The sequence below is a fragment of the Mchenga conophoros genome, linkage group LG3 (genome assembly GCF_057382185.1).
Source record: "Mchenga conophoros isolate Kocher_MC1m ecotype Shallow Benthic linkage group LG3, M_conophoros_male_GT1.1, whole genome shotgun sequence".
Lineage (NCBI taxonomy): Eukaryota > Metazoa > Chordata > Actinopteri > Cichliformes > Cichlidae > Mchenga > Mchenga conophoros.
In genome coordinates, this window is record NC_140528.1 from 65,936,467 (window position 1) to 65,962,840 (window position 26,374).

Here is a 26,374-nt window from a genome sequence, read left to right on the forward strand (position 1 = left end):
TTTCAAAGCACAAGAGTGTTTTTTAAACTTTTTTCTAAAATTAAAACAACAATAGCACAGGAAATGGACAAACAACACAGAAAAGAGGACGAGCTTAAACAAACAGGATAGAAAGGGGGTCACGTGGTTAACTGTATTCTCCCCATCATCATGATGTATATATAGTACCATGAAAAGGTGTTTTCTGAAAAGTCGTAGTAGAAAGATTTCTTATTTTTAGTGTATCTGTCTCAATTACATAATGTGTAAATACAAAATATAGTTTTTAAAGGATTATTTCTTCTATTTGGGGGGGGGTATCCAAACCTACAACAGAAGAAGAACAAAATAAATGCATAAATAAGTAAATGTGCAGTTCCATAAATATAAAGTACTAATAAAGAAAGGGAGAGGCTTATTGGTAAACTTTGAAAAGACAGACAACAGAGATGACCTCTGTTTGTAGTCAGCAGCCAACTGTACACACCTGGAATCTGGTGACACAGCCATGCTGCACAGCTCTTGAGACAACACCAGTGCATTCAGACCAAGTTCACGAGGCCGTTATTTAAGTGAATAATGAATATGAACAATTAACTGTTATTATTATAACTCATAGCATCACTTAATTGCAAACTGAAATTATGGCTTCAGTGTTAAATGTATGTATTAATAGTATTATAAGGAGAAGAAGACATTATATAATAATACAGAAAAAGGCTATGGTCAAATATCTTAATACACACACACACACACACACACACACACACACGTGTATATATATATATATATATATACATATATATATATATATACATCTCCCATCTGTGTTACCCAACCTTCATTTCCTTATAAGCCTTGTGGATTTTGCACCATCTGCAATGCAGCTTTTGATCATTTTTCATTATACTTGGATACAAATGATTTAAAATGAAAGATGCCAAATCTGTAACTTTCTGGAAAGTGAGTGGAAAGTGGAAAATCATAGTTGCTCTTTGAAGTTTCGACCTGTTGCTCATCAGGACAATGTTAATGTTTACCCAAGCATACCAACATTTGCTAATTGGCACTAGACTCTAGTAATAAAATCAAGATTTCTGTGTGGAAATTTCACCTTGTAAGTCTGTTTGTGCGTACCTCTGTGAAAGTGATTCTGAAGACACCTATTGTGGCAGAAAATTAACACAGCGGTGAAACTGAATACTTTGGCATGTGTTTTCTGTCCATGGAGCAGCACTGCAATAGTATAAGATGCGGTCATGACATTTCACAAGTTTTGCTGACACTTTCACAGATGGGTACAGTCTGTACTTGAGAGATTCCTCAGCAAGATGAGTTCAGGTTTTAAAGATATTATGGTGGCACCAAATCCAAATTTATTCTTTGTGTACCAATAAATCCACACTGTCTGGACCTATGTGACAGACTTATACCTGCCATTCCCTGTGGGTATTTTGCGCTGGTAAAAAGCGGTGAATATTGCTCTCCAGTTTTAGCAATTTCCTCTTAGCATTGATATGCATGTTTCGATATGACACTTAAAGGTTGTGTAATACGTTAAACCATTTAAAGCAACTGATTGGTTTCATTATGGCTTTATGGGCGTGGTCAAAAATATTTGACTGTGGCCTGGCAACGTGAGCAACAGTCCAACAACTATTGTTTTATTTTGATACAAATGTTACTAAATCCTGATTGGTGTAGGAGATGTGAGGTCACCTTTTTTGTTTAGTTTTTTTATTTAAAGTCCACCCCCCTACACACACACACACACACACACACACACACACAAATAATTGTGAATCTTTTAACAATTAGAGTCAATGGATTATTTACAGACATACTGACGTTTTAAATAAACAAGTGGACACAAAAAACTTACTAAGCACTTACCTGCTCGATCTCATCTCTCTAGTTGTGTCCACTCATCACATGCTCATCTCGCCGGCTTTTAATGACCTGTTCTGGGAAAGCACATGAAAAACTTATAAACTTCGTTCCAGGAATTAGTTTATAAATGTCATATAAAGTTTATTTTAAAAGGCAGAGCCTGGGTGAAAGTTTCAATACAATAGCACAAAGTTATATGTAGCCAAGTGGGCAAAGAAATTGGGTTTAACAAAAAAGCTTTGCAAACACCTCACTCGTAAACTGAGACACTTAGGGCTGGACTGATTTCTCAGTTGAAAATGTCGCAGAACGTGGCTAATGTGTTTAGACGTAACTGTGGTTTGGATTTCTGTCTTTCTTGATAAAATGTTGGTTAGAGCAGTAAAAGGAAATAATAATGGCAGATATTTAGTTTGAAACACTTACATTGGTGTATGTAGTATGCATGTACTAACAGTATTTATCCTATTGTACATGATATTCTTAATAGTCAGATGGGATGCAAAACTTCAAGTATCTAAAAGGGTTCCTTTTAAATTATCACAATTAAGCTACAATTAATATTAGATTATTGGTTTGCTGTGCTTTTTATATATTTTGAGTTCACATGGCTGTCATTGTGAAAGAGATTGGATCAGTTAAATAAAGATAAAATAAATAATATTGACTGTGGATATCCTGAAGTGCAATATTTTTGTTACTACACTGTTTTAATATAACCATATATTGTTTCTATTCTGAGGTACGATATCTTTTTTATATGGACCATTAATAATGTTCCAAATTTTCTTTTGTACATAACTAAATCTAAGACATTAATTAAATCACAGGAAAAGAATGTGTGTAAAACATACTGAAAATGTAAAATGTAATGCTTTAAAAAACGAACTAGTTAAAAGAAGCCATCAGGTAATCATTAAAAACATCAGCACAAATATCTGGGTGCCCCTTTCCCAAGAATGTCTTTGTTTCCTGGAAGGTTTGTTGGAGCATTAAATTACTCTGAGTGTTCTGGCTAATCATGCACTCCTATCACTGTGGAGAGATTCAAAAAGCCATTTGTGATGGAGAAGCATTTTGACAATATCCTCCTCTTCTCAACAGTCAATTGGGTGGGGGGGTGGGGGGGTTATCGGCACATTTATAAAAAATAAGGGTTTACATCAAATACAGAAAAAAATAAGATGAAAAATAAACAAAACAAAAGTGAAGTGTCAAAATCTTGTTTATATTTAAACGCTAGGGAGTAAAGACGTGTCTTCGAGCTGGTTTTAAAGATGTCGAGTGCTGGTGAGGTCCTAATTTGAAGAGGTAGATTGGAAAAGCTTAGGTGCAGCCTCGGCTTCAGTCTGCTTGTATGAACAAACACAAGCATCTGATGACTACGCCAAGATAAAGGTTCAGAAAGGTTATAGGGTGCTAATCCATTTAGTGGCTTTAAAAAACAAACAATAAAATCTTTAAATGAACTGTAAAGCATACTGGAAGCCAGTGTAAAGAAGAAATATGGTCTCGCTTATATGTGGCTGTCAGGAGTCGAGCTGCCGCCTGCAAAGCCTGCATGACTCCAAAATAAAGGCGATTCCAATATTGAGGCCTGGATTAAATTAAAGCATGAATTACTTAATTAAATCAGCAGATGAGGGAATATTTGTAATCTTTGTAAGGGCCCTCAGCTGGAAGAGGCAATTTAACAACAGAATTTAGTTATTAAATATAAAACTGCCATACAAAAAGGTCACTCCTGTTTTGTTTAGTTTTTTCTTTTTTGCAAACGGTGTTTTGCAATTTTCCAAATGAAAAAGTTCCCCCTTAAAAGAGCAATGTGTGTCAGGAGGTTCGAATAGTACCACCTCTGTTTCTTTGTCCATTCATGTTGGAAAGGTCTATCACTGATCATGTTTTTTCGTCTGCAATACAGTCCAGCAAGGCCTTTTACAATATATATATATATATATATATATATATATATATATATATATATATATATATATATATATATGGTGACTCCCAAGCTAGGCGAGTGGCTCCAGCAGATCCCGCAGGGGCGTGCTGGCCCCTGCGGGCGGTTTATCCTTCAAGCTCGGGTCCTCTACCAGAGGCCTGGGAGCTTGAGGGTCCTGCACAGTATCTTAGCTGTTCCCAGGACTGCGCTCTTCTGGACAGAGATCTCCGATGTTATTCCCGGGATCTGCTGGAGCCACTCGCCTAGCTTGGGAGTCACCGCATATATATATATTAGGGGTGCAACGATACACAAAATTCACGGTTCGGTTCGGTTCGATACTTTGGTGTCACGGTTCGATATTTTTTCGATACAAAAAAATGTTCATGCCTTTTTAATTTGTCATTTATTAAAATTATAAATATATATTTTAACTCAAAAGTACAGTTTTTAAATTTAATGTTGCTGAAACAAAAATAATTAAAAAAATAAATATATCTGATTGAGGAATCACTCATCTTTGGAAAAGAGAGTTTATTACAGAGAAATGGCTCTTTCCAAAATAAAAGCTATACTATACGCTTCTTCTGGGCTATATTCTCAGCAGCATATTGTAGCGGGTCAGGGCTGTTCGGGGTTCTGTTTGTACAGTTATGTTTTGTTTATGTTGCCATAGTGACGGGTGACGCCCTCTTGCTGCGACGGTGTGTCCTTCCGGGGTCAGAGGGCGCCCTGTGTGTTGTTGTTGTTGTTGTTGCTGTGCGGTTGCCGCGCTGAGCAGTTAGCTAGCGGCAGTGTTCTTCTGCAGATGTCAATAAACGGCTGTGCTCCCTGGCTAGCTCACGGGAAGCAAGACCAAACAACACCTCCGTCTCCTCGTTGTCTGAGCTCGCCACATTGGTGTCAGAAGTGGGATGATGGTGGCACCCCATGTTCTGACCCGAGTGACTTTTCCCCCGCCTGTCGTGACCGGCGGTGTGCCAAAAGAAGGCACCTGGATATTTGCAAAGTGAAAGCAAAAAACAAGCGCAAATTCAAACGCGATTTCAATATGTCACATATTGACAGTGGCTCACCGATGCCAATGACATAATTACCCAGCTACATTTCCGAAAGAATGCAAAAGCATTGACATATATTTTTCCTTCCTACAATAGCCCGACGGGCAGGGCAGAGATAGATTTTGGTAGCCCGACTGGAAAAATCGCTAGCCCGATTTTGCAAGCCCTGTGTTACAGGCATGGCCCTTTAAGGATGAAGCCTGATGGGAAATGTATTCGGGATGTGTGTAGCGGGACTGCCTGGTGTGTGTGTGTGTGTGTGAAGAGAGAGAGCGGAGAAGGGGAAAAAGTAACGGTTAGCTACAGAAGAGACGGAAAGAAAATAAATAAAAGGAATATAATAACTCCCTCGACAGCCAGAGTTGTGTCGGCGATGCTCGCTGTGAGTAAACTGTTTCAGCCCACTGTACGCTGTGTTCGTGCCTTAGAGAAGAAATAAAGTTCGGTGAAGCAGTTTCCTACGCCTCCTTCGATCTTTTTGCTAGCGGAGTTGACCTGTATAGTAAGCTGTTGCCGGCTACGAGTCAGTTACGGAACCTTCAAGTAACTGCCAGAGGTTTCCTTACTACGGTTCGGGGCCGCGGATCTGGCGCGGTAACACCTGTATCTGATTGAGGAGTCACTCATCTTTGGAAAAGAGAGTTTATTACAGAGAAATGGCTCTTTCCAAAATAAAAGCTATACTATACGCTTCTTCTGGGCTATATTCTCAGCAGCATATTGTAGCGGGTCAGGGCTGTTCGGGGTTCTGTTTGTACAGTTATGTTTTGTTTATGTTGCCATAGTGACGGGTGACGCCCTCTCGCTGCGACGGTGTGTCCTTCCGGGGTCAGAGGGCGCCCTGTGTGTTGTTGTTGTGGCTGTGCGGTTGCCGCGCTGAGCAGTTAGCTAGCGGCAGTGTTCTTCTGCAGATGTCAATAAACGGCTGTGCTCCCTGGCTAGCTCACGGGAAGCAAGACCAAACGACACCTCCGTCTCCTCGTTGTCTGAGCTCGCCACATTAGTGTCAGAAGTGGGATGATGGTGGCACCCCATGTTCTGACCCGAGTGACTTTTCCCCCGCCGGTCGTGACCGGCCGGTGCGCCAAAAGAAGGCACCTGGACATTTGCAGGACTTTGTGTGGGGCAATGGGGTCGTCGGGGACGACTGACCCCTTAGGCGGGGGCTATGTAGCGGGTCAGGGCTGTTCAGGGTTCTGTTTGTACAGTTATGTTTTGTTTATGTTGCCATAGTGACGGGTGACGCCTTCTCGCTGCGACGGTGTGTCCTTCCGGGGTCAGAGGGCGCTCTGTGTGTTGTTGTTGCTGTGCGGTTGCCGCGCTGAGCAGTTAGCTAGTGGCAGTGTTCTTCTGCAGATGTCAATAAACGGCTGTGCTCCCTGGCTAGCTCACGGGAAGCAAGACCAAACAACACCTCCGTCTCCTTGTTGTCTGAGCTCGCCACAATATTAAACATATCAGGTCCCCATAAGGAGAATCATGTGCTAACGGCTGTCTAAATGACTCGGTTAAAGTTTGTAACATGCATGCTTGTTGTTTTTGTCTGCTTCCACTTGTCTTTGCACTAGGATGATGTCGGCGTAAATGTGCAGTCATATTCGTTGTGTTCCCACTAGTGCTCCATTATCGAGCTACCCCTGCGTGGGGCTAGACGGCTAACACGTTAACGAGCTAACTGCTCGCTAACACACTAGTTCCCACCCATGTAATTGAGCATTGCGTGGCACATCCAACATACTGTTTTACTTTAGTCCATGACGTGCTTACCTTCAGGGTCATAGGTCACATGAAAACCAAAATAATTCCAAACGCCAGATCTGAATGAGGGTGGGGAAGGTTCAATTTGCCATGTTGCAAGGAGAGCTTAACTTCTGTCTCGCTAGCTTGCCCTGCGCTCGTCCTTCTGATGATGCTGTCTGTGTTGAGCGCTCAGTGGATCTGCGCTCGACAGTGCAGCCTAGGCTGAGTAGTCGAACGCAGATTTACTGAGCGCTCAACACAGACAGCATCGTCAGAAGGAAACTTGATAAAATAAATTACAAATTTTGTATTGGTCGATACATATGCATACCGAACCGAAAGCACTGTATCGAACGGTTCAATATCGATACGAGTATCGTTGCACCCCTAATATATATATATATATATATATATAATTCTTTTTAAGATAAAGTAAACATCACCATAACATGAAAGTGAAAAGAGTGCCGGGCCAAGGATAGATCCTTGAGGGATGCCCCATGTAAGCCGCTGAACATGATGTAAAAACAATTCAAGGCGAGTTCCTTTTAGTGCTCACAGCTCTCCATAAAGACTAGGACACCATGATCCACTCTATCAAACACTCAGGTCTAAAAGCACTAAAAAGGCAGGATTACCTGAGTCTGCAATTAATAAAAGATAATCAAAAATGTTTAAAAGTACAGTTTCTGTGCTGTGATGTTATTTTGAAACCTGACTGAAATGTTTCAGTGACGCCATTTATTTCCAGAAAAGTCTAGAGCTGAAGGACAATTTTATCCACCACCATAGACCAAAAAGGGAGTTTAGAGATTGGTCTAAAACCAGCAAAGGAATTTTGATCATGAGCAGGAAGAGTGATTTGACACCTGCTAGCAGCAGCCTCATCACCAAAAACAACCCAGAACATTTTTCACAAATAGCTGGAGACTCTGGAAAGTGTGTGATGGGTAAATCATTAAAGTGTAAATGGTGTTAAAAAAACAGTAACAGTTTCTTCATAAGACTGTTAGAGCTAAGTTGTTCCAAAGTAATGCATCATTATGACGACCTTACATTTGGCAGTACTGTTGCTAAAACCAGTAATCAAATTCCTGCTTAATGGTTCCATTAAAAAAAGAAAAATATATAAATTTTATGGCAGTTGAGCAACACTTGTTGGAAAAGTGGGCTGAAATATTTCAGGTCTGATGGAAATTTGTTTCATGAAAACAGAAAAATGTTAAGTTAAAGTGTTGACTTTTTCTAGTAGCACTTTTAGCTAAGTGCGCGCAATGACCACAATGACGATGCTAGTATGCTAATGTTTATCAGGCAGCCGTGTTAACCATGTTCTTCAGCTTGTTCACATTTGCAAAGAACACGAATTACAGTTGCAGTTGTGGTGACTAACAAAACACAATCAATTTGAAACAGTAATGATAATAAGAAGTCATTTTCAAAAGGAGCCTTTGAACATTTGTAGTTTTTTTTATCAGCACAAAATGTTTCATGGTCTCCCAGTTCACTCAGTAATGTTGCCAAACTATGTTACTTACCTTCAGTTGTTACATGCCATTTGAGCAGTTTAATAACCTATCTGATGAAACATAAAGAGCATAACCCTCTTTGATTATATCACTGAAAATGTGCTCATTATATTTAATCGGTTTATTTAAGCATTTTGTGAGTTTTTAGTTATTAGTTTCTTTGTCATTTCATAAAATAAATGCAAAACATTTGAATTTTTGTTACAATTAACAACCTTTGTGTCTTTTTCATTTCCACAAGTCGAACTTTCCCTTCCAAACACTCGGCTCACCAGCAGCTAGAGTCTGGCTTATTGTTGGTGAATGGGGCTATTCCTGGAGGCTGACCTTTAAACAAACACATTCGCTGGTTTATAAATCTCCCCACCTCTACCGACTTGGTGTGAAATGCAGGTTAAGATTTATCTTCAAATTATCAGTGAGGTAAACTCAGAGTGCCCTGGATTTGTCAACGCTGACCTAAAAGCTATCAGGAGGATTATTAATGGCATGAAACAAACTGAGAAACTACGGGATGAACTGGGCAGCGTTAGACCTTGGTCTCTGGTTGGTGTTTGTGACATTAAATTGAACCTGTTAAATATTGATGGTTCCCAAGCACAGGGTGTGACAAAGAAATTGTTAACTCGAGTCTTCTGGCCTTGAGATATGCAAACCGAAACAATAAAACCTATGCGGTGGAGCATAATTTAGAGAAATATATTCGTATATGTTTCGATATGAGTTTTGAAGTGTTATAGTGAATAGTGATTACAAAAAAACTAGTTTTTTTTAAGCAATGATATCCTTTAAAAGTTATTAAATGACAAATAGTGTAATCATTTATTATGAGAGATGGGAGAATTTTATATGTTTGAGTATTTTTCATAAACATAACCAGAAATGCATACAGAGTCACGGCGTCATTAAGAGTAGCAGATGACCATTGGACCCTGAAAGTGAGCCGATAAACACCTGTTCAGTTTCAGGGGTGTAAAATGCAAAAAAAAAAAAAAAAAGAGGATAGAGTACACGTGTGTGCGTGTGAGAGAGAGAGAGTGTAGGGGGAGGAGAGACTGCAAGTGAGTCATATAACTGATTATACTTATCTGTTGAACTGGACACATCTCTCAGTGGCGGAGCGGACACACATCACACACACACATTCACCCAAATCCGATGTTTTTATCTTCATAAAAAAACAACTTTTATTAAATTCAAAAACTTCAGTCTGTCGTCACTGACAGTTGGGCCGAGGAGAAGTCATGGATCCAATCGTGGAAGTGGTGGCTGTGATTTTGGGGTTCATCGGATGGATAATGGTGGGGGTTGCGATTCCAAACCGTTACTGGAGGACCTCCACTGTTGACGGAAATGTCATCACCACCTCTACAATCTATGAAAACCTGTGGATGTCCTGCGCGACAGATTCAACCGGGGTCAGTAACTGCAGGGACTTCCCTTCGATGCTCGCTTTGAATGGTATGCTGACAAAAAAATTGACTTCTTAATAATATCATGAGGTTCGGGAAAGTTGGATGCCATCAAATGTTTATGTTGCTTTGTCTGGAGGAGGGTTTCTGTCATAAGAAATGTATTAAAAGGACAACTTGAAGAGCTTAGATGTCCTATCTTTTGTTGTACTGTGGGTACACATTAAAACATCAATCCATCTTTGAAAAATCTGCTAGAATTATGTGGTTTTGTGTATCTATGCACTGTTTCCAGGTTACATCCAAGCATCTCGTGCCTTGATGATTGCCTCGATAGTGTTTGGCACATTTGGACTGCTGGGCTCGCTGATCGGGATACAATGCTCTAAAGCAGGAGGAGAAAACTATGTTCTCAAAGGGAGGATCGCAGGCACTGCTGGAGTACTTTTTATGCTTCAAGGTAACAAAAGCATAGAAAATACAGTCTGTTCTTCCTGGCTATTCAGATAACAATATTGACCTCCTATTACACTACCCCTTAAAGAAGATAAAGAAACCTCCCCAGCATGCTGATGAATCATGATAATGCCCTACCGCCTTTTTAGATCAGTCCTACCTATTTTTGTTTACTTCAATACTTTGGATCAGAGTTAAACTCTGACCCGTCACTGTTTTATTGCTCACTAAAGACTCCCTGTTGTTGTTGTCTGTTTTTTTCTATCAAAAGGTTTGTGCACTATGGTTGCAGTGTCCTGGTATGCTTTCAATATCACTCAGAATTTCTTTGATCCCTACTACCCTGGCACAAAGTAAGTTGCTGTTAGTGGTGTGAGATAAACAGGCCTAAAGTGCAGTGCCAGCAGCCCATAATTTTGCTATGTGTCACAGGTATGAGATAGGAGAAGGGCTTTACATCGGCTGGTGCTCTGCTGTGCTCGCCATCGCTGGAGGAGCCGTTCTCACCTGCTCCTGCAAATTGGGCACAGAGGAAAAATAGTGAGTTTGATCTCTTTTTGATGTACAGAGCTGGAGGTAATTCTCAGAGTCTACAGGTGCAGTCTGGCCCCGCCATGAAAAATGTTCTGGTTAAATTAAAGAAAACACGAATGTGCTGAATGTTCTGTTATTAATTTGATACAAAGGGAGACGGATGCCGTGGCTCTCTAGCGACTCACTGTGGCAACATGAACTTATCTCAAAGTGTCGATAGTTCCCACCCATCCAGGTGTCTTTGTCTCGACTGTGCTAAGTGGCAGGTTTAAGGGGCTTATAGTAGGTTTATAGTTTATTTGGTAATTACCTGTCTCAATGGTAAACATGGGCAAAAGAACAAATAAAAATTGTATGAAAATTTTTTGACCCACCTTCATTACAGGGACATCATAAAACACAGCATAGAAAAGATTTTAAATTTCTCTGTGGAGAGATCTCTGTTTGGAGATGGAAGCTCCTGAGCAGGTCTCAGACTGCTCAAAGTGAATAACGGAGACGTAGCAATCAAAGATTTGAAAAAGAATGAAAATCTTTGGCAGAAACAGAAACAAAAACCCACACACGTATTTATTAAAACCTTATTTTATTAGAAAGTCGGTAAAATTGTAAACTTTTTAAATCAGATTAGTGATTTAGATTTCTATCCAGGTAATCATTAGAATTAAAGTAGATCTAAACTGTGCTTTAAAAAGAAACAATGCAAACACGTTACCAAGATGGCTGCCTAGTGGCAAGTGCTCATGTCCCTGATTAGAAAGTTGGCTCCCCCCAGTGGTCAAAAAAAGTAGTAACTAGATTATTCACAAGAATTTTACTCACTTTACACTGACCATAGCCTGTTTATATTCACTTCTGATAGGTGCACTGCCACTATAAGGATAACTTATTCTAACACTATTCTAAAACTTTTAATTTCCTTGCTGAGACTCTGAGTATATGATGTGCAGCATGCTTGGGGTGATTTGTATTTCCACCATCTGATCCTGACGTTTTCTTTCTCTGCAGCCCTCTACCTCATGCAAGGGGAACTGTGTATTCTGGACCAGCACCAACCAGAAGCCTGGCCGCCAGTACTTACGGGAGAAACGCTTACGTCTGAGCAGGATTTGGAAACTGAGCTTTGTGGACTTATTCATCCCTTCACTTTTGGCTGGTCTAACTAACACATTGTGCCATTTCATCACTGTGGAAACACTTGCAGTGCATCAGATGTTCACTGTTGGGAGTATTTCAGCTGTATATGTTATATACAAATAACCGCAGTTTCAAAATGCATGTTCTGTAGAAATAACATGGATAAAATGATTGCAAAAAGCTTGACAAAACATCAGCGTCACTGCACAAACTCACTGTGCGCTCTCAATGATTAATATTTATATTTCTCTGATATTGTCACTTATTTTCCAATGAATTCAATCACATTTGTAAGGGGAAGGTCAAAAGTGTGATGATTGTTGGGATATGTTGTTTTGTACAGTTTTGTAGGCGACACCTGAGGCGCTGGAGGGCAGGTTGTCTTTGTTTTGATTGTATTTTGCCTGTTTGTTTGTTTTTGGGGTTTTGTTGTTGTTGTTGGTTTTTTTTTTGGGGGGGGGGGGGGTAAGCAAATGTACAAATTTAAATGTTTTACATTGAACATTCCAGTTTTGCTTACCACAGACAAAAACAGTGGTGGCTGTATTCTTCCTTTTTTAAATAAAAAATTAAATTAAAATTAAAAAACCATCAGCCAGGCGCATGATTACAGGTCATCAGGACATGATTTGGGTAAAATATTGTGGGAAATCATCAACAACCTGTTCGGTGTCTGTGTTCAGAGTAAAGACTGATTGCAAATGTTATATTTTCATCAAATTCCACATTTTTACTATTTAAATTTGGTGCTAAAAGCAGCAAATTCAAATGTCTTTATGTGTCAAATAAAGACTATTTTGTACAACTTATTTAATAATAATAAAGAAGATAGGGAAGAGTCACTGGGTGGTCACCTTAACCCGTGGTAAATGTATGCAGGTGGAAGCGGTCTTAACCAGGATGACAGTGACTCCGTTTAGAGGACACATCAACCACCGAATGATTGAAAATCCTGTGACTTGTGTGCCTTTAATAGCACCAGGTCTCAGCTCAGCAACTTCTTGTTCAGTTTGTTAACAAAACACAAGAGGAGAACACATCTTATGTGAGTTGGTGTGTGTGTGTCCACCGGTTCAAGGTGAACTCAAGCTGTTTTGGTGAAACATGGCTGCCCAGCTTCTTATTACGACTGTTAAAATGCTCGATAGTGCAATTATCTGCTGAAGCTTAACCTCAGTGTCAGAATGGGGAAAAAATTTGATTTAAGTGACTTTGAGTGCCAGACGGGCTGAAAAATGCTGATCTACTGCGACAGATCACAACCCTTTGTAGGGTTTACAGTGAAACAGTCTGAAAAAGAGAAAATATCCAGACGCAAGAAAATGTCTTGCTGATGTCAAAGGTCAGATTAGAATGTCCAGACTGTTTTCAGATGATAGGAAGGCAACAGTTACTCAAATAACCACTCGTTACAACCAAGTCTCTGAATGCCCAACATATCGAGCACTGAAGCAGATGGGCTGCAGCAGCAGAGGACCTCAATGGGTGACACTCATGTCAGCTAACATGATGTTGAGGCTACGCATGGACAACAAAACTTGACAACAGATGATTGTACTGATGAGTCTCAATTTGCTTCAACTGCTACAGTGGTAGGGATTAGGAGTACACAAGAGGAAAGCATTGACCCATCCTGCTTTGTATCAGCGTTTGTCCTGCTGCTGGTGATGTAATGGTGTGTGATATTTTCTTGGCATGCTTTAGGCCATTTAGACACCTGAGCTTCATTTGTATGGCACAGGCTACCTGATTATTGTTGCTGACAACAATAGCGTGTCATGTCACACAGCTCAAATCATCTTAAACATGACAATGAGTTCACTTTACTGAAATGGCCTCCACAGTCACCCCATCTCAAACTAATAGAGCACCTTTGGGATGGAACAGAAGATGCACATCATGCGTGATGTCAGTATGAAGCAAAATCTCTTAGGAATGCTTCCTGCGCCTTGTTCAATCCGTACTATGATGAATTAAGGTCGATCTTACTCTTAAAAGGCAAAAAGATGTCCGACCTTGTGCCACACGGTATAACTATGAAGTGAGTGAGCCAGTGAGTGTAAATCACTTCAAAAATGAAGATTCAGGATTATTTTAAATTAAGTTATTAAATGACAAAACTTTATAGACCTGCAGAGAACTAAAAGAAATGATGATTTATCATGATCGATTATTATTATTATTATTATTATTATTATTAGGACAGGATGATTACGGTTTTCGCATTCTTTGCATTTCGCATTCTTTGAGGTAAAAACACAGACTGGGCCTGTTCAGCAGGTTGTTTTACGTTGCATAACACGTCGTCATGTGTTACCACTGTCAATTACATACCCCGTGGTGACGTTTGGCCGCAGTGTGCAGGCTGCCGGGCCCATGCAGGGACATGGTGGGAGCGTCACTGTTAAAATAGCTTATCCAATGAGAGCAGCCCACGTTTCCGGGCGAACACGGATGTGCACCTCGCGGACCAACCATGGAAAAGTAGAGCAGATAGGGCGGGGACGGCTCTGGCAGAGGGGCAAGGTTTCGTTTACAAAGTGTAAGGACGGTCAGCTGTTCGGCTTCAGCAACAGACTAGTCGTTTTAACTTTAAAACGAGTCTAGAAAATAATTAATTCAGGCGGGGTAGTGAATTTAAGCTGCTAGTTCTTTTGTGAGGGGAGGAACCTTTCAGCGATACGACTCATTTCTACACGGAATACTGTCCGATTGGGACCGTAAATACACCGTCGTAGCTGTTCTGTAGAGAGGGGAGACCCATGAGGGTGTAATAAATAACAGGCAGATTTCAATGAAACAGACAGGCGCTTTCAGTCGAAGCGGACGCAGAGCTGTGAAGTTGGCTGGTTCCGGTGTTAAAGCGTGAATCCGGGAAGAGATGGAGCCGTGTCGGCGGGCCGGACTCAGCGGGGTCCTGTGCTCCCTGTCACTGCTGTGTGTCATCCTGGACATCCAGCTGGACGGTAAGACCCACTTCACGTTAAAAGAAAACAAAAAACAGCCTGCTTACTCACTTGTTTGTCGTCTTTAGTGCTAAAAATTCATCAAGCCGGCTTAATTACTGACCCCGAAACTGCTCTTAAAATACTAATACAAAAAAGTAATTACTATATCGTTGCTCTGATTTAAAGATACCGGCTATTAATCTGTAAAAGTTAAACATGAAGGCTTTAAAAGATGTTTCCAAGGGCAGCATCCTTACAACCAGGGGCGTAGTGAGGACTTACAGTCCCAGCACCACCTGCTTTTACCTGTGTCAGGCCTCTGCCCTTAGTAATATTTATAGTTCAGTTACATTTATATGTTATTTTAAAAACACTGATTGTATAAGGTTTCGTCTTGCAGTAATACTCCACTTTCACTTTTCATCACATCGGTTTTCTTTAGTTTCACCCCTCCCTCGTTCCGCGCCAGCGCTAAATTACTTTCAGCTCTACACTTAACTGCGTACTTTACTACTAAAGGTGAGGTTTAATACACAGTAATTGTACTGTATTTAAGTATTTCTCTACCTTCTGCTTCTATTCCACTATATTTTGGATGCAGATGGAGATTTTAAGACTTTAGTCGCTTATTCATTTGAAGATTAACTGCATTATTATAGATCAATGCCTATAAGCAATGTAGAAGGATGTAAAACAGTCCTCAACTGCAATGATCCACTAATATAATGTGTATGATTCTGAAAAGTGCCATTCTGTGTAATGAGTACTTTCACTTTAGGTAGTTAAAATATATTTTGATAATGTGACTTGTGCAATATTTAGCATAAAAGTGCATAAGAGGTGAATAAGGGAGAGGGAGTGGGTGAAGATGAGTGAAAAAGGAAAGCGGTGAAAGAGATGGTTTAGAAGATAGTAGGGAGACCTGCTGAGATGATCGCTCTGGTATAAAGACAGGAGACTGAGGTGAAGATGTTAAGAGTTTCATGGGAGGATGGAAAAGAGTGGAAATGAGTACATCAGAGGGAAAGGTCAGGCTGAGCAGTTCGGAGACAAGTTAGGTTGTTGGTCGGATGCCGTAGCTCGATTGTGCGTTTTGAATTTTTTTCTGAGCTTGTGCAGCCTCTGTCATCAGAAGAGAGGTGCAAGTGTGTACATTATTATTACATTATTGTACTTTATTGAGCCCCGTGGGGAAATTGCTCTCTGCATTTAACCCATTCACTCAGTGAAGCAGTGGGCAGCCATTGGGCGCCCGGGGAGCAGTGTGTAGGGACGGTACCTTGCTCAGGGGTACCTCAGGGTAGCTGTTAAGGGGAATCGAACCCCCGACCTTCCGATCATGGGGCAACCACTCTACCTACTGAGCTATCCCTGTGAACGAAAGACAAACACACAAAGAACACTGGGCTACACTGTGGTTTCCTTCTATAAAGTTGTCCCTCTTCAGTGTTTCCAGCGAGGCTCACACCCAGTTTTATGTTACAGGCGTCTTTGGGGAAACTCAGGCTGAGATTGAGCACCACTTGGAGATGGGCCGCAAACTTTTGGCAGCTGGTCAGCTGGCTGAAGCCCTGTCCCACTACCACTCTGCTGTGGGTAAGGTTACACACACAGACACGTTCTTGCCACTGGCTGACATTTTCAGTCTACACAGTCGGTGCTTGTCTGTACAGTCGAGAAAGGTGTGTTATTGTGCGGTAAAAGAGTTTAGAGGTTCAAAGCTTGTGTTTGTTGCTTTTGTTAAAATAAAAATGAATAAATTGTGATGATGCATTTTCCAGAGGGTGACTCTAAGAATTACCTGACCTTCTACAAGCGAGCTGCAGTGTTTCTGGCCATGGGAAAGTCCAAATCTGCCCTGCCAGATCTGACCAAGGCTATCCAACTCAAGCCCGATTTCTTGGCTGTAGGTCACTCGCTAGCCTTTCTTAATGTCTTCTATCATATTCCATTTCTTCTGCCCTCTTCAGAGTCTTCGTCATCCTATCTTTTCATCTGTTTGTATTTTTCAGGCCCGCTTGCAGAGAGGGAACATCCTGTTGAAGCAGGGCAGCACGCAGGAGGCACGGGAGGACTTTGAGGCAGTGGTAGGTTTTATAACGTGCTGCTTTTGCAGTCCTAAATCACTCTCCCACGTATGTTTGCCGCAATAATATGTACCTGCTGTTCCAGCTGCAGCGGTCCTCAGACAACGAGGAAGCTCAGAACCAGCTGATGAAGGCGAACGAGCTGGAGGAGCTGCAGGAGGAGGCCCAGGCCGCGTACCACCAAGGGGACTACAGCACAACGATCACTGTGCTGGAGAGAGTTATAGAGGTAGGGGTCTTGTTGGTTAATTTTATTTTTCATTTACAATCTTACCAATACCAGCTGCTTCAAAGTGTGATTTCAAATCTGATTTTAATGCCTCAGCATTTTAGTTATTAAAGGAATCACTATGATCTTTGAGCTGATTGCTCATTTATAAAAAGTTTCCGTCTTCCTCTAGATCTCTCCTTGGGATCCGGAGTCTCGGGAGCTCCGCGCAGAGTGCTACATCCGGATGGGAGATCCACAGAAAGCCATCCAGGATCTCACGCCGACGACGCGGCTTCGCAACGACAACCGCGCCGCCTTTCTGAAGCTCGGCAAGCTGCACTACAGCCTCGGCGACCACCACGAGTCACTCAAGTGAGCGTCGTTCCTGGAATAAACAAATAGGTCTGGCTTGCTCAGCCACGCAAATGAAGTCTCACTTTTTCCATCTATTCACACGCAGCAACGTCAGAGAGTGTCTGAAACTCGACCAGGACGACAAGGAGTGCTTCAGCCACTACAAGCAGGTGAAGAAGCTCAGCAAGCAGCTGGACTCGGCCGAAGAGCTGATTGAGGAGGGCAGGTGGGTATTTCTGTTGGGCTGAGGCACTTCGCTTCCACCTGCATGCACATGAGAGTTTCAGAGGGCAGCTATAGTCTCAGCCTCTGAAAGTGGAACATATACAAATGAGGGCAGAATTATTAGCACAGCTATGAAAATTTTCCCTTTGCTTTTAACAGAGCAAGGGATTTTCAACACAGCATTTTCTTTAGAAAGCATAAATTATAAATATTTTCACACAGTAACAGAATAATTTCATAAAAGAAGAAAAAATACCAGAGTCAGTGTTATTAGCCCCCTAAAAAAAACCACAAACCACTGCTGTGCAATGATTTGCTGTAACTTGTAATGCTCAGCTTGTAAGTTAAAGTTAAAACTGAGGGTTATCGTCCAACTTGCACACAGCAAAAAACTTCAGCAAGAGTTTGAGCTGTCAATGAGAAGACAGCTGGTCAAAGACAAAAGAAGACAGTTTAGACTTGAGAAAAAGAATGGCCGATGCTCACGTTGCAGGAGGCGATATGCAAACATATCACAGCGTTTTCCAAGTGTTAAAAACTGGAGCGAGAAGCATCATTGCAAAATTCAAAGAGAGCCACACAGTGCAGAACAAGCCTGGAAGAGAAAGGAAACTAAGAAGACCCCAGAACAACATGACAACGACCTAAAACTCAGGGTTAAGAACAAGCTCCAGAAGACTAGAGTGAATGTCCCTGACTGGCCTGGGCAAAAGCCCTGACTTAAAAAATCTGGAGGCGCTGGAGATTCATCAAAGAAAAGTGAGTTGTGATTCCTCAGGACACGCGTGAGAGCCTTATTGAGAACTAGAAGAAACAGTTGCAGGCTGTTAACCAGCAAAGAGAACACAAAACCGAGTATTAGCAGCAGGGGGGCTAATAATGTCGATGCAGGTAGTTTTTATGACATATTTGTGTTTCTGTGCCCAAAGTAAAATAATGTAAGCATCCAAAATAAAACAAGCATGTTTGGAAATGCTGTGTTTGAAAGTCCTGGCTCTCTTTAACGGCACTTATTTTATTTTCATAGGTGGGATAATAATTAACTCGTCTGTACATTTGCAGCTTGTAAACTGTGAACTGCTTCAGTGCCACAGCATGTTAAGTGCTTTGACCTTTAACTGTGTTTCTCTCTCCCCATTAGGCATCAAGAAGCCATAGAAAAGTATGAATCAGTAATGCAGACGGAGCCTAATGTCCCGTACTACACCAACCTGGCCAAAGAGAGGATCTGCTTCTGTCTTGTGAAGGTGGGAGAGTGACGGCAGCTTTTCTCACGAAGCGATGCTCATTTTTCTCCTCTCACATCCCCCAGAAGATGTGGAACCTCTAAATAAATCATCATTTCCTTGCAAACGCACTGTCCTAGTTCTCAATAGAGTTCAGTCTTAGTTTGTAATCATTCACCTTTTGCTTCATATCATTTCCAGATTAAATCAGCGACCGAGGCGATAGACGTGTGTTCGGAGGCCCACCAGAGAGACCCCCGCAACGCCAACGTCCTCAGAGACAGAGCAGAGGCCTATATCCTCAACCAGGACTACGAGAAAGGTGACACAGTCTTCTCAATGAATGCAACTCAACTCATCCCATGCTTATGTCCTGTTATGATGTCATGAGCCTATCGTAACCATAGACACAGCTTCCATCTCAGAACTGCACACGCAGTATCAGAAGATTTTTATTGATAATTGATGATTAAAGTAAAACAATATTACATAATTAGCCTCAGATATGTGGTACAAATAATATATAGGAGTAATCTGTAAATCCCTTGTGTGTCATGCAGCTGTGGAGGACTACCAGGAGGCGAGAGAGTTCGATGGCGACAGCAACGATATCAAAGAGGGGCTGGACCGAGCCCAGAGGCTGCTCAAGCAGTCTCGTAAGAGGGACTACTATAAAATCCTCGGTGTCAGCAGGTAACCAGTCCAGCCAGCTTCAACATAAACACTACACGTTTACTTTATTTTTCTGATGCCAAAGTCAACGCCCGTCAATATTATAAGAGGGCCCGCTAACGCTCAGAAACTTCCTCAGGAGTGCCAACAAGCAGGAGATCACCAAGGCGTACAGGAAGCTGGCACAGCAGTGGCACCCCGACAACTTCCAGTCTGAGGCCGAGAAGAAAGAAGCAGAAAAGAAGTTTATCGACATCGCATCGGCCAAAGAGGTCCTTACTGATCCAGGTCAGCAGCCAGCCTTGTTATTTAGTCTTTACAGCCACATTTCCACACCACCAATATCTGATTTTAAAGAATTTCCAGGATTTTAAACATACTTTACTCATCCCAGAGGGAAAGTCACAAATTCCAACAGTCTCCATAAACATCCATCTATTCATTTTCTTCCACTTATAGACTTGAAAAGTCTCCGAAAACTCCAATAGCAATGCATGGTGAGCAGCATGTATTACAGTCCAGAACACAAGCATTAAAATTAGTTGGGCTCATTTAGAAAGTTTGGCTTTCTCAGAAATGAAGTTAAGCTGAGCTATGAGAACATTCATGTGAAAGAAACGAGCGGCTTCGTTCTTCTTTTCACAAAACAGACCAAAAAATGTTGCTCAGCAGACGTTAAAACTGCAGCTCTGCAGTCAAAGAACAAACATTTACTGACTGTCAGGTTTTGTCTGATGAATAGACTGATGTCATTTTGGTATTGTGACAGTAGGGGGCAGCACAGTGGCACCTAAGTTCAAGTTCACCATCATCACAGGTCCTGTAAAAAATTGAATAGAATTGTAAAAGCAGAAGAAAATGGATGTTTGTCAAACCAAGTCCAAACTAGTTGATGTTGATCGTTTACTAAAATGTTAACGATCCTGTTCTCTATTACTTTTTTTTTTTTCCTAGAAATGAGACAGAAGTTTGATGCGGGCGAGGATCCGCTGGACCCAGAAAGCCAGCAAGGAGGCGGCGGAGGTCAGCAGGGCTGGCCTTTTCACTTCAACCCCTTTGAATCTGGCGGCAGCTTCCACTTCAAGTTCCAGTACAACTAGAGAGCAGGACTTGACGAACACACGGGCGGGGAGGGGGGTAGTGTCGTTTTAGGTGGATTGGATACTTTGGAAAAAACCTTCGGGGGATTTTGGAGGACAAGTCTTCCTCAAAAGCTCTGCGTCAGCCTGGACGCAGGTTTTTGCAAACTTTTTTTTTGTTATTTTGGACTTTTTACCACAAAATCAAAGGACCTACCTGTGGTTACTCATAAATTACGTTGTGCTTGAAGAAAATGAAGTCTACAGACGAGCTCCGTAGGAAATGTGTGACGGCTGGAAGCAGTGTCCGCTCTTATTCTTTCTTTGTGCCATTCTTTGAAGCGCTACTCGGCGCCTCCTTTTTATTTTTAGTGCCGTGACTCTTTGCTTGGAAATCTGTACGTCTGTCCGTTTGCTTGCAGTATTCTTTAAAGGTCTACTGATTTCAGTCTCTATTTTTTACCACGTCGAGACGTCTCTACACTAGAGAAGCAGGATTTTTATATTTATCATTAGACCTGTGGCTGTTGAGCTATATTTATGGTGAAACTCGAGCACCGCTACAGGAAACCTGTAGGTGTAAGAATTTCAATATCCTATGGATCTGAAGTCAGCGTAGGTGCTCTGTGATGTATACGTGTATATTTTTAAATTTAAATCAGCGCCTCCTGATAGCTAATTGGAATAATTCTGTGTGAATTTTGGTTTGGAGATGTTCATTTATATCCAGGGGCAGACATTATGGATGTAAGTGCACAAAATAAGTGGAAAAAAAAAAGTTTAGAAAAACAGCCGCAAATGACTGCATTGACATTTAGAGTATTTCTGTTCCTTCCCTCCTCCTTTCAAGGAAACGTTTCGAAAGCTTGCACTTTTACTTTGTTTGAAAAGGCCACTTCACTCCTGAAATGTTACTGTAGGCCTTTGAAAAGCCTTCCACACACTCCCGTGTGTCTTCAGTGGCTATCCGAGAACCTCATTTATAAATAGGCGTGTCTGAGCTGCTGCTTTATTTTTCCCGAGGTACACCATATCTACTTCACGAGCAGCATGTTTGGATAATATTTATCCAATGGGTCGCACTGACACATACGAACTTCATACAGTTTATAAATGAGGTTCTTGCAGCCACACGGGCCACACAGGTGAACCGAGATGATGTTTTTAAAGACTTTATTTTTTAGCACAAATTAAGTTATTTTGTCTTTAATAACTTGAGGACACACTGACTGTAACCAGCTTCTACTGCTTGATTGTGTGAACAAAATGTGACAGGCTCTCTTTGTATTTAACTCTGAGTGGGACGGTTTTGTTTCTGGGTTTCTTTTGTTGGAGGCTTTTTTTTTCCTGTTGCCAAACTGAGTCAGCTGACAAGCTCAAGTGTATTAAAATATTGAAACAAACGCATTTTTGCTCATTTTGTTTTGCTGTGTTTTAAAGCGAGGCGAGGACGGCAACACAAAGTGTCAAATAGGGCGATTTATTTTAAAACACACTGTAATAAAGACGGGCACTGCAGACACTGAGACACATACAAGTAAGCTCTCGTTTACTCACACCTCATGCACGCCCACACCATTTCTGCACTCGCTGCATTGTGCAGCAGTTGACGCAAACGCACTCTTTCATCAGTCGCCGAGGGACTGACTGAATCCACGACATCGACACAGAAGGTCTGCGTCCAAAGAGTCCGAGAGACTGACGTCGTCCGTTCTCCTGGGATCGACCACGGCCTAGAGTCTGGCTCGGCAGGACTCAGTCACATGAATGCTGTCCAAACAGACGGAGCTCCGTCAGTGGTTAGCTCCGAATCCCTGTGTGTCGTCCAGGCTGTCTGCCTCCACCTCGATGGACACCACGTGGTGGCCGGGAATCATGGCCAGGCCCAGGACTCTGGGTTCGCTCTGGGAGAATGTGTCTGAAAAGAAAACGAGACAACAGGTCAGACTACACTTACTGTGTGATACCTTATTAAGCACACCTGCACGTTAATGTAAATACCAAGTCGGCCAATCACATGGCAGCAAATCAGTGCATTTAGACATGTAGTTATGTAAACATCAGAATGAGGAAGAAAGGTGATTTAAGGGGCTCTACTAGTCTGAATATTTCTGAAATTTTCCCACACGACCATCTGTGTGGTTCATAGAGAAATTTCTGAAAAAGTGAAAATATCCAAGCTGATAGGAAGGCAACAATAACTCATTACAAGCAACGTACGCAGAAGAGCACCTTTGAATGAACAGCACATACAGAAAGAACAGCAGGGCTTTGCCCAATAACAACAAAAGAAACATTAAAGCAGGACGTTGTCTGGTCTGATGAGTCTCAATTTATACTGTGACATTCAGACGTTTGTTTAAAGAGCTACCCCGCAATGTACCACTGGCTACCAACATAGCATAGTCTAAATACCTGCAGCCTAACTGGGGTATTTGACTATGCCCACCCCTTTATAACCCCAGTCTAACCATCATGCCATGAAGCTCAGATTATCTCAAACTGGTTTCTTGAACATGAGAATGAACTCATTGTACTCGAATGGCCTCCACAGTAACCACATCTCCTCCAACAGAGCATGTTGAATGACAAAAGCATCGTGTATGAGTTTCCCACAGCTGCTGGTTCTGATCAGTATTATTTTTAGCTTTATTGATAACCTTTAAGATGGTTTGGCATTGAGTAAAGTCACAGTTTGATAGCACACCTGTGTGTTTAAATCTTTCCTGGAAAGACACTTCAAAGACGCTTTGATAATACAACACCATAAAAAGTGCGAGGTGTGAAAAAGAGCAGAACAGCCTTTTTATACGGAGTCTAAGGCATCAGTGGACGCTGTGCTCAGGTCGCCTCTGCGTACCTGTGGATTTAAGGAATTCCTGAGCTGAGCCGAGGATGACGTTGCAGTCCCGGTCAGTGCAGAGGAAAAGGCCCACCAGAGTCCGTCCGTCTGTCATGCGGATCCTCATGTTCTTGTTCAGGAGCCCCTCCAGCTTCTGCCGTGCCTGAGATGATGAGGACACTTCAGACTGCTCCTGGGTGAGGACAATAAGGGAAAGTGAGCAAAATAAAACCTAAGCTGAGGGCTAAATTATTATTTAACAGACTACTTGGCACATTATTAATCCATTATTATATATTTTTTGAAAGAAGCCCTGTTTAGACACATGTAATGACCGCTGTGAAATTTTAGCTTCATATATCAAACACTTCTTAGTATACATTTTTCTCCATTGACCCACTTTCATAATGTTTTTTGACCCCAAATTTTGAAATCCGACAGTGTTTGAATGTGAATATCTCAAAAACTATTAAAGAAAAATGTGTGAAATTTGCACTGGTGTTTCGTACCATGAAAGGGAATCGGGATCTTTTTTTGGGACACATAAACCAAAAAAAGGATTAGCTAGATAAAATGTGAGAAAATAAATTCCATGCACTCCTGTTAAATCTCATATCTCTTAATACATACTGATATCTTTTTTTCCTGGTACAACTTGTCATGTTTGCTAAACACAGAATAAAAGTTGAATGAAAATGACATTTTCTTAATTTCTGTGACCAAGAATTTCATGTTTAAAAGCTTTCTACTTGTTTTATGTTACAGTACTGTGAAATGAATCAATATACCATTTGGAAACTGTCACTACTGCGTTTTACAAATTACAGAAAGGAAGGCCTGTGGAAATGTAAGGATTTTATTTTTAATAGTTTTGAGCTATAAAAAGGCCTGAAAGTAGGTGGATGGGACTTAAAACATATATATTGAAAAAAAAATGATATATGAAGCTAACATTTTAAAACAATCACTATATATATCCAAACTCTGGACTATAAAATGTTTAGGTAAATCTGAGACGGTCGAGGAAAAAATAATGATTTGAGACAGAATGACCAAACTTTGCATTTTGGTGAGGAGAACTCAACACATAGTGAATCTCTAGTCTGTCGTTCATATAAACAGTTAAATAAACGCAGGTTACCAGGTCAGATGTACAAGCTAATTTGTTAGCCACCGACTAACGAATTGGCTACAACTGAAGCAATGACAATGTTGAAATACTTTTCAGTTTAACTATTTTTTAATCTCAGTTTTGACATGTTAAACAGCACCAAAAACCCCGAGACAAACTGAAAAATTAAAACGAGAAACACATACGTGAGTCGAAGGGCCGTTTTCCTCAATCATTGTGGCCATAACCTGCACCTCTTCTTCTCCTCCGGCATTTGCTTACGGAGCAATTTCATCGACGGACCAGCGAAACCGGAAACGATCCAGTTTTGTTTTTTTTCTTAAAGGGGAGGTCCGTTAGGATGCTGCTAGAATTTTTTAAAGTTTACATTATTTAAATGATAAATATTAATAATAATAAGTTAACATTTAAGTCTGTAAATTTATTAATTTTAAGAGGAACTACCAGCTGGCACTGATCAAAGACGCCATTAGCCTCGTTTTAGCACTGTTTGCTAAAGCCTTTTAAAAACTCATATACCCATACTTTTCAAAAACGAAAACTATTACGTGTTCAGAGTTTTATTGTCGGGTAAGTCTGGAGAATTTGGAGTGTGGCATTTTAAAGCTCGCCTGTATGTTCCCACCGTCGCCACAGGTGGCCGCTACAGGATCATTTTCCCTTCATTTCCTGACACATCGCTTTAAAAACACTGATAAAATCACTGAGATTTCTATCTGATTTGTACGCGTTGCTTAACCCACGAGCTTCACTGAAAAGATGACTTGTATAACTTACCAAGTGTTACTTAAAAATCCTTTCTAAAGTACCACATTTAAAACCTGGGGAGAAACTGCTAAAGTCATTACAGTGGTTATGATTGTCGCAAAAATATCATTTTCACTGCACTATTATGGCAACACAATAACAACAAAGTCGCAATATCTGCAGAACAAATAAAAGCAGTCAAGTTAATTTGACTCAAAATAAAAGTAAAGACAGAGGCTGTCAGCATAACTGCAAATGAAATGAACTGTAACACACACTGTAGAGGAACCAATAAGCAAAAGATCCACGGTGCCAAACATCTAACAGAACCATGAAACCCAATTACTTACAGGAAAAAGAGAACAGAGAAGCTGCGTGAGAGAAGAAGAAACACTATGATAGTAAACCTCTTTTTCTCAAGTGCCAAAAATCTAAATCTAAATGACTGCATAGATTAAATGTTACACACTGGATAAGACAGATGATGTAAAACTGGAATGTTGGCATGTGAATATAAATATCTGGTTTGCACTTTTCTCTCAAAGTAGAGTTTGAAGGAGGGGCTAATAGTTTCTTTTCTATTTAGTTCCTACGTTTTCCTGCGTTTTTTTTTTAATTATTATCGCCGTGAAATATTTTAAAAGACTTTAAAAAGAATTTAGAGTCAAGATTTATGTGAGTCATTCCCGAGAAAGGAAAGATCAAGTTAAGATACAATATCATAAGATCAGACAAACACTGTTCAGCAAACGACCCGGAACAGATGTAACTACTGATGTTTAAAAAAGCATGATTTTGTAGAAGATATACTCTTGTGCAGCAGCATTTCATCATATATTCACTGTATATCGACGCATCTCTATGTGAATGAAATGAATGAGAGTGAAAATAGAGCCTCAGCTAGGTGGTGTGCATAGTTTTTTTTTTAATCTGAACTAAAGTCATAATCCACAGATCTTCTTGTAGTGGCAGTGAGTGCTGGCCTTGCTGCTGACTGTGCTGATGGTATCTTGAATCCTTAGAAGAGGGATGACTGGCATCATAGTCGTAACTAAAGGTTTGTATCCTCTTTATCCTTCAAAACTCCACGCATAGCATGCAAAAGAAGGCTATTTTGTGTTTTTGACCCATCTGCAGAGAAGTGTAGGAGCACCCACATTAAAAAGCT

The 26,374-nt window shown here is 41.0% G+C and overlaps 3 protein-coding genes across 3 annotated transcripts; 2 read left to right on the forward strand and 1 right to left on the reverse strand.

Annotated features, from left to right (window-relative positions):
* The first annotated feature begins 9,234 nt into the window (after window positions 1-9,234).
* On the forward strand, window positions 9,235-12,489 carry cldn15a (claudin 15a). The gene is made up of 5 exons (XM_085266791.1): window positions 9,235-9,605; window positions 9,852-10,016; window positions 10,284-10,365; window positions 10,445-10,552; window positions 11,555-12,489. The coding sequence occupies exons 1-5, from the start codon at window positions 9,389-9,391 to the stop codon at window positions 11,646-11,648; spliced, it is 666 nt and encodes a 221-aa protein (XP_085122917.1). The 5' UTR covers window positions 9,235-9,388; the 3' UTR covers window positions 11,649-12,489.
* A 1,699-nt stretch (window positions 12,490-14,188) lies between these two features.
* On the forward strand, window positions 14,189-21,891 carry dnajc3b (DnaJ (Hsp40) homolog, subfamily C, member 3b). The gene is made up of 12 exons (XM_085266798.1): window positions 14,189-14,649; window positions 16,117-16,227; window positions 16,413-16,537; window positions 16,644-16,718; window positions 16,804-16,947; window positions 17,120-17,301; window positions 17,390-17,509; window positions 18,650-18,755; window positions 18,936-19,056; window positions 19,295-19,427; window positions 19,546-19,694; window positions 20,361-21,891. Exons 1-12 carry the CDS (start codon window positions 14,565-14,567, stop codon window positions 20,504-20,506), a joined length of 1,497 nt encoding a protein of 498 aa, XP_085122924.1. The 5' UTR covers window positions 14,189-14,564; the 3' UTR covers window positions 20,507-21,891.
* A 58-nt stretch (window positions 21,892-21,949) lies between these two features.
* naa38 (N-alpha-acetyltransferase 38, NatC auxiliary subunit) lies at window positions 21,950-24,768 on the reverse strand. The gene is made up of 3 exons (XM_085266800.1): window positions 24,645-24,768; window positions 23,346-23,520; window positions 21,950-22,403 (listed from the first exon to the last, which is right to left on the reverse strand). The coding sequence occupies exons 1-3, from the start codon at window positions 24,681-24,683 to the stop codon at window positions 22,279-22,281; spliced, it is 339 nt and encodes a 112-aa protein (XP_085122926.1). The 5' UTR covers window positions 24,684-24,768; the 3' UTR covers window positions 21,950-22,278.
* Between the last annotated feature and the right edge of the window lie 1,606 nt (window positions 24,769-26,374).

What these genes read in the sequence shown, in the direction of transcription:
- cldn15a (XM_085266791.1), top strand. Translation starts at nt 9,389, where the DNA reads ATGGATCCAATCGTGGAAGTGGTGGCTGTGATTTTGGGGTTCATCGGA. An exon ending in CCCTACTACCCTGGCACAAA is followed by an intron (nt 10,366 to 10,444) that starts GTAAGTTGCTGT and finishes TATGTGTCACAG; the next exon opens with GTATGAGATAGGAGAAGGGC. An exon ending in TTGGGCACAGAGGAAAAATA is followed by an intron (nt 10,553 to 11,554) that starts GTGAGTTTGATC and finishes CTTTCTCTGCAG; the next exon opens with CCCTCTACCTCATGCAAGGG.
- dnajc3b (XM_085266798.1), top strand. Translation starts at nt 14,565, where the DNA reads ATGGAGCCGTGTCGGCGGGCCGGACTCAGCGGGGTCCTGTGCTCCCTG. An exon ending in GAGCTGATTGAGGAGGGCAG is followed by an intron (nt 17,510 to 18,649) that starts GTGGGTATTTCT and finishes TCTCCCCATTAG; the next exon opens with GCATCAAGAAGCCATAGAAA. An exon ending in TCTGCTTCTGTCTTGTGAAG is followed by an intron (nt 18,756 to 18,935) that starts GTGGGAGAGTGA and finishes TATCATTTCCAG; the next exon opens with ATTAAATCAGCGACCGAGGC.
- naa38 (XM_085266800.1), bottom strand. Translation starts at nt 24,683, where the DNA reads ATGGCCACAATGATTGAGGAAAACGGCCCTTCGACTCAC. An exon ending in AAAACGGCCCTTCGACTCAC is followed by an intron (nt 23,521 to 24,644) that starts GTATGTGTTTCT and finishes GTCCTCACCCAG; the next exon opens with GAGCAGTCTGAAGTGTCCTC. An exon ending in GGAATTCCTTAAATCCACAG is followed by an intron (nt 22,404 to 23,345) that starts GTACGCAGAGGC and finishes TTTTCTTTTCAG; the next exon opens with ACACATTCTCCCAGAGCGAA.